The following is a 7,152-nucleotide window of genomic DNA, read 5'->3' as shown; positions in this document are numbered from 1 at the left end:
TGCTGAACTTGAACGTGGGGTCCAAGGCCACGTGGAAGGGAAGCTGGTTCTTTCCCGCAAAGTCCCTACCCGAGGCAGGACCCGAGCTGGAGGCTACGAGGCCTCGGGGTTCCTGTGTCCCCCTGAAGGATACGTCTGTCCCCCAGGCTTTCCAGGACTGACAGGGCTGCAGGGGCCTCAGGGAGAGCCGGGACGGGCGGGAGTGCCCGGCACCAAAGGAGACTACGGCTGGCCGGGGAGCCCAGGCCTACCAGGTAAGACCCCTCCCCTCTCTGCAGACACGAAGCAATGGCAACCTGCAAAGAGGCGTTTACTCCCCAGAATGATGAACAGAAACCTGCCGGGAGACCTCAGGGTGACTCTCAGTCAGCACCTGGGCGGTGCAGAGGCGGGACAGAGGGACAGATGCAAGGGTCCCCACTGAGCGAGGTCTGGTGCAGCCCTTGGGGGGCTTGGGGAGTTACTCAGCCCAGCCTTGACAGGCCTGGGTCAGAGAACAGGCCCTTGGACACTCTCCTGTCCAGAGTTCAGGGGGGTGCACCCTGACTCCACATTCACTGCCCGCATCACAGGAAGAATTGTCGCCTGCTTCCCAAGTCCCACTTTAGGAAAGCTGATCCTCGGAAATCCGGAAGGAATGGAAATTATACCAGGCTGTTGGTTCCAAGCACCATTTTTATACGTACAGTGACTCACGGATCAGGAAAAGAAACACACAGCACTGCCCAGTCCCCTTCTGGCTGCAACGAGTCTGTAAAAAGTTTCCATGAAAACAATTTTTAGGTTAATGGTTCTCCTGGGTGACACAGAAGTGACTGATTTACATGTCACAGTATTTGCTGTACTTCCGGTTTGCCCAGCTTTCGAACACACTGGATGGGCGACCGTATCACAGCAGAAAAAAGCATCTGATTATGTTAAGGGTCTCCCTCTGCTCCGCCATGGAATAACCACGAGGGTCCTCCACAGGTCTGCCCGGCCTCCGCGGCATCGGCGGATTACACGGCTTGCCAGGCACCAAAGGCTTCCCAGGATCCCCAGGTACCAGATGGCAGTGGGGCAAGGGACTGGGTGGGCCATCAGGGACTTGCACGGGGGTCGGGGAGCTCAGGGAGCAGGGCGGGCTCCGTCCCTGAGGCCACGGGGACTCAGTCCCATCTGGCTCCTCCCCCCAAAACGCTGCAGACCGGGGGCCCGACAGGCAGTTAGTTACTCCTCCCAGGTCTGGAGGCGGGAAGCTTGGGGCGGGTGCCGTTGCGGCAGAGTCCGGGTGAGGACCCCCTTCCCGGCTTCTCGCTGTGCCCGCACGCGGTGGGGGAGAGAGAGCTCTCTGGTATCTCCTCTTATAAGGACGCCCATCCTATCAGGGGCCCTTTCACCCCAAAGGCCCCCTCCAGACCCTGTCACATGGCGGGTTAGGGCTCTGACAGATGGGTTTAGAAAAGACAGTTCCCTTCACAGCAGTGGCATGTGGGGCGGGGTATTCCGTAAGGAGAAGAAAGTGAGACCTTTAAGAAATTGTGAGAAGCTGCTCTTGGAAGTTATTGTGACCCTTTTTTTTTTCCTGAAGGAGATACAAAGCCCATCCTTTCCAAAAGCCAATGACAGAATGAGGTTTGCATGATTAGCCCCTTCTGGGATCTCAGAATACCATCTGCGTGTCCATCTATTCCTCACGGGGGATGAGATCCCCTTTGTGCAGAAAGCTTCCTTTTTACCCTTGTCCCCCTCTGGGAAGCTGCCATCACATGTGCAAAACTCTCAGTGACTTTCCTGAAATTTCTTTAGTTTAAATTTAGTTCCTTTCATCTTAAATCTTAATGCCCTGTCTTTGCATTTAATTTTTAAAAGGTATTAATTGGACTAACAATATTTGTAGGGCATATTATTAATATATGTTTTTAAGGACAATTTTTATTGTCTTCAGATTATAGAAGTTCATGCTGAGTAGAGAAAAGCTTAAAAAAATACACTTAAGCAAAAGAAAAAAAAATACCCATAGTTCTCCCACTGCTTTTAGAATACTCTCTTTATAGATGTTTTACGTAATCAAACGTTCATCTGTCTACAGGTAAATTTGGATGTGTGGAATCATATATAAATTGACACACTCATGCTTCAATTAACATTTCAATTCGAGTTTAGATGGTCAAGCTATGTCACTCTGACACCAACTACTTTGAGCCCCTGATGTGGGAACAGGGAAGGTTTTAAATAGCATTTCCCTTTTCAACCTAACTCAGGCTTAGCACCAGGAGCCCGGGGCCCTCGGCAGGTCTCAGCTGCAGGACCATCTGCGTCGTGGAATCTGGGATTTTTCCGGGGGTCCTCGGTGGTCTCCCCTATAAAGCAAAGGGGTTCAGTTACAATCCCCAGGATTCCTTCCAAGTGGCAGGGTCTGGGGCACCAAGGCCACCTAGGAAGCTGAAATCTCCACGGCTGCCATTCGGTTCTCTGTTTCTGGGTCTCACTGAGAGCGTTACTATCCCTCCACTCATGAAAATGGACTCTGCCCAGTTGAAGACACTGACATCTGCTTGTCAACCCGGCCACAGGTGCGGACATCCACGGGGACGCTGGCTTACCAGGTCCTGCCGGGGCCAGGGGTGACCCAGGAGAAGCCAACACCCTTCCAGGCCCTGCAGGAGCCCCAGGACAGAAAGGGGAGCGTGGAGTCCCAGGTGAGGCCAACACCCCAGTATCACCATCTGCACCCACAGAACCACAGTGTCCGTGAGTCTGAGAGATGAGAGGCCGGGGGCAGGGCAGGTGCCGGCTCCTCTAGGGAGAATTTCTTGTTGCAAACCTCCCACTAGTGTTCCATCGTTTATACTCCATCATAATCTTACTCCACTGGGGTTAGCTATTGACCACACTCCCTTGTAGGACGGATAAGATCACACTCCATCCCCTCGGTGCCCCCAGGGTTACGTGTGCACCCGCCACAGGGCCCTGGCTGTGACACGTGCACAGGAGTGTTGGATAGATGAGTGGATGAACGCACCACAGCCTCTGAGCTGTGCCTGCGCGCCAGGCCTGGGCCGTGGTGGGAGCAGCCAGGTGGTCTCAGCCGCTGAGTGTGAGCCCCAGCCCCAACCCCTGCCCATCTACCAGCAAACCAGGCTCGACCTAAAGTGAGAGGGAAGCGCCCCAGCAGGTGCTTTCGGCCCAGCGCTTGTCTCCTGATGGCCGGGGCCCGCACCCACCCCCAGCTCAGCCCAGCATGCTGTCCACGGGTGCCGTCTGGGCAGCCGGCAGGGGTGCTGGACCAGACAGGCCCGTCACACCTGGGCTTCCAAGTTCAGGGCCTGAGCGCCCGTGCTCTGGTCAGAATTACCCCCAAAGCTAGACCCATCGACACCCAAAGGAGAAGCCAGGCCCTGAGGAGGCCAGAGACCCTGATCTCCTATGGGAGGCGGGTATCTCAAGGCCCAGGGACCGCATCACCTGATTCTCCAGGGTCTGTCACCTTCCTCTCCCCTTTCATTAAGTGGAAAGTCCAGAATTCCCTGATATCCCAGCCCCACAGCATTGATCTGAAGGCAGGAGGAGGAGGAGGAAGGCCGGCCAGCTGGAGCCTTTGTGAGTCCTGAGGGGCTGCGTGGGGTTCACACAGCTCCACCCAGGGCCGAGGACCCAGCCTCAGGCCACCAGCACAGCCCACCCAGGGCCGAGGACCCAGGCTCAGGCCACCAGCACAGCCCACCCAGGGCCGAGGACCCAGGCTCAGGCCACCAGCACAGGACCACCAGCACTGTAGCTGAGGCCTGAGGGAAGCGCGTGTAACACAGTTTTCTCTGTGAAGCACATCCCAGCCTTCCTGAAACTCTGGACAGCACTTCAGCATGACACTTGGGGGCCACTCTAAACAGTGAAATCACCCACAAAAAGCACAGAAGTACAGAAAACGTGGCACGAAATAGACAGTAGGAGGATCCTTGTTGACACTCTGAGCTGGGACTCCCTCTCTCCCTCCCGCTTGTCCAAGAGCGCTGCGGGTATTGACTGGGGGTCACCAGTAAATCTCAGGTGGGGAAGCAGGATAGCAAGTACAGAATCTGGGCAGTGAGGACGGACTCTGCCCAGGACGCTGGACATCCATCGGGATCCAGGATCCTGAAGGACGGCACGGGGAGGACTGAAATACCAGCACCGGCCATCCTGAGCCTTCCCACGATGGGTGCTGTCTGGGCTAACAGGGCCGCCCTGTCAGTGATGCCCTCCGCTCAGGGTAGGGCCAGGTGTCACCCACAGGTGTCCCTTGAGCAGGTAGCATGCCGGTGAGGACAGTATCCCAGCAGAGGCAGGTCCACAGGACCCTCTAGGCAGCGAGAAGGGGCTGGTGGGAGTGGGGATAGGCAGTGCAGCCCCTGTCTCCCCAGACCCGCCCTGAGAGCCTGCGCTGGGCACCTTCCATCACTGCCTCTCCTTGTTGGCCCTGCTCCTGGACAGGTGAGGGCACAGGGAGGAAACAAGATGAAAAGCTGGGTGCTGGTACTAACCAACTTCTATTTCCCTCCTAAGGGGAACGAGGCCCGGTTGGGAGCCCAGGACTTCAGGGGTTTCCAGGCATCACCCCCCCTTCCAACATCTCTGGGTTACCAGGTGACGTAGGTGCGCCTGGGATATTTGGCCTGGAAGGTAAGCAGGGCTCACACTGGGATACATTGGAATCTCTGGGGACAGGAGCTGGCCACGACCTGATTGCTTGAGGGATAGAACGCTTTCGTCGTCCCTTTGAGGGCATGATGCTGAGTGAAATAAGCCAGACAGAAAAGGACACATACTGTCTGATAGGAGCTCCCTAAGTGACCACATTCATAGAGACAGAAAGTAGGTAGTGGGGGCCAGGAGCTGGGGGAGGGGCAGTTAGTGTTTAATGGGGACAGAGCTTCTGCCAGGAAGATGAACAAATTCAGAGGATGGTGGTGATGGCTGCACAGCAGCGTGAATGCACCTCATGCCACTGAACTCACTTAAAAATGGTTAAAATGTTAACGTTTATGTTACGTATATTTTACCACAATAAAAAGCAAAGTTGCCCGGTGTTACAAACTTGCCAAAGCCGGTCCCCTGAATGGGTGACTTTGCATCCGGCCTCCCGGCCGTGACTGTGCCTTCCTGCTGTGTACACTCGCCTTTCTTGGGACTGATGCCAACAGGTTATCGAGGTCCCCCGGGGCCACCTGGGCCCGTGGCTCTTCCTGGAATCAAAGGAGATGAGGGGAGTCCAGGAGCCCCCGGAAACCCAGGGACCAAAGGATGGGTCGGGGACTCCGGGCCCCAGGGCCGGCCTGGCGTGTTCGGGCTCCTGGGAGAAAAAGGTAAGGGTCGGTGCCCATGGGGGGCTCCTCTCGGGAAGGCTGGCGGCGCTGGTCAGAGATGGCCAGAGCCCCCGCCCAGCCCCACGTGTCCTCAACGTCCTGCTTGTCCGGAAGGGCCCAGAGGGGAGCAAGGATTCATGGGCAACACAGGTGCCGCCGGGAGTGTGGGAGACCGAGGCCCCAAGGGACCCAAAGGAGATCGAGGACTCCCAGGTAAGTGAGTCTCAGAGGGGACGCCTCTGAGGTCATTCTGTCACAGGGACGTGGTGGTGACGGGTTGTTGGAAGGGCTCTGAGCGATTTGCAGGTGGGTTATCACCCACCCCACCTCTAGAGAACACGGTAGCTCAAAGGAAGCTCCGGAATTGGTTCCATGGGTCAAAAATGGAATAGAGACCAGAGCAAGAGAGCAAAGTGGTCCTCATGCATCCTCTGGCCTTTCTTTTCCCTTTCCAGGTGCCCCGGGTGCTGTGGGCGCCCCGGGGATTGCAGGAATCCCCCAGAGGATTGCCATCCAGCGGGGGCCGGTGGGTCCGCAGGGAAGGAGAGGCCCTCCGGGGCCTCAGGGGGAGATGGGACCCCAGGGCCGCCCAGGAGAACCAGGTAGGAGCACACTGTGGGGCCACCCCTCGTTTCCTGTTTGCTTTGCTTTCACTTTTGTTCTCCTGCTGGAAAGCACTGGCTGAGCACCAGTGATGGAGCATCGCATTCTTCCCGGGGCACTCACGCGTGTCTCGGTGGCTGTGCAGGTTTCCGCGGGACTCCAGGGAAGGCAGGGCCCCAGGGAAGAGGCGGCGTGTCAGCTGTTCCCGGGTTCCGAGGAGACCAGGGGCCCGTGGGGCTGCAGGGGCCCGTTGGCTATGAAGGTGAGTGATGGTGACAGAGAGGGCAGAGGGCAGGGAGCTTCCTCCAGGTCCCACTGTGAATCTGATAAATGGACTGTGGTGTACGGGGAGGGGTCAGATGAGCCCCGAGATGAGCAGGGATGAGGGGCTGCACCCCCTAGCCCAGAGCCTGGGGCCCCCGCTGTAGCCTGGGTCCTGGGCAAGGCCCGTATACCTGCGCCCACCCGGTGTCCCCTGCACCTGGCAGAACACCTGGCACAGAGTCCCCAGGACAGGCCGGCCTCCTTCCTTCCTCTGAGACATCTGCAGGTGCCTCAGAGAAGGAAGCAGCTGACATATTTCGAGAGACAAGATTCCTAAAGCTCTTGAAGGCCGGAAACTATGAGCTGAAAGTCACCGATTACATTACAGGAGCCGCTGTGAAGGCTTATAGCATCGACTTCTTAAAATTATTTGCACGTGTGCAGGATGGGATAGGCCAGAAATAATAGCAATTCATGAAAAAAAAAAAAAAAAAAAAAGTCTTGAGAGTTGGTGTAATCCACCTGCGCTCGGTTTGAGCCCGTGGTGTGAGCACCGTGCTGACAGTAAAGGCGGGCTGCATGGTCAGCGCCCAGATCGCAGGAAGCACACCGCGACCCACGGCCAGGAGAGTGTAAAATGCGGGGGGATGCAACCCGAGACACACATGGCGGGGCAGGGGGCGGCGCATCCAGGCCAGGGGCCGAGACAGTGCAGGGTGGAGGGCACGTCCTCAGAAAGGCAGGGTCACCCAGGACGGCTGATTCCAGAGGTCTGAAGGGGTGTCCTACTGGGGGCAGATCAGCCGTCCTGCAGCGTCAGGGCCAGAATCGCGCCCCCGGGTGGACATCTGGGGAGGTGGGCTTCCAACCTTGGGAATGGCCGCTCCCCGAAGCATCAGCAGGTGACGTGCCGCCTGGGGTAGAGGAGGTGGGCGGGGCTGGACACGGTGCTTCCGTGACG

General features: G+C 57.3%; 1 protein-coding gene across 1 annotated transcript in view; it reads left to right on the top strand.

Moving 5' to 3' along the window:
• Window positions 1–7,152, top strand: part of COL4A2 (collagen type IV alpha 2 chain) — a 125,255-nt gene that overhangs the window by 113,572 nt on the left and 4,531 nt on the right. The window contains exons 36-43 of the mRNA XM_007455325.1: window positions 147–254; window positions 970–1,041; window positions 2,556–2,681; window positions 4,525–4,641; window positions 5,163–5,324; window positions 5,439–5,537; window positions 5,780–5,926; window positions 6,073–6,189. Of these exons, the coding sequence (XP_007455387.1) occupies window positions 147–254; window positions 970–1,041; window positions 2,556–2,681; window positions 4,525–4,641; window positions 5,163–5,324; window positions 5,439–5,537; window positions 5,780–5,926; window positions 6,073–6,189 (948 nt within the window). The remainder of the gene's footprint in view (window positions 1–146; window positions 255–969; window positions 1,042–2,555; window positions 2,682–4,524; window positions 4,642–5,162; window positions 5,325–5,438; window positions 5,538–5,779; window positions 5,927–6,072; window positions 6,190–7,152) is intronic.

Source organism: Lipotes vexillifer, unplaced genomic scaffold (genome assembly GCF_000442215.2).
Source record: "Lipotes vexillifer unplaced genomic scaffold, Lipotes_vexillifer_v1.1 scaffold132, whole genome shotgun sequence".
Lineage (NCBI taxonomy): Eukaryota > Metazoa > Chordata > Mammalia > Artiodactyla > Lipotidae > Lipotes > Lipotes vexillifer.
This window is presented reverse-complemented; position numbering and strand designations above follow the sequence as displayed.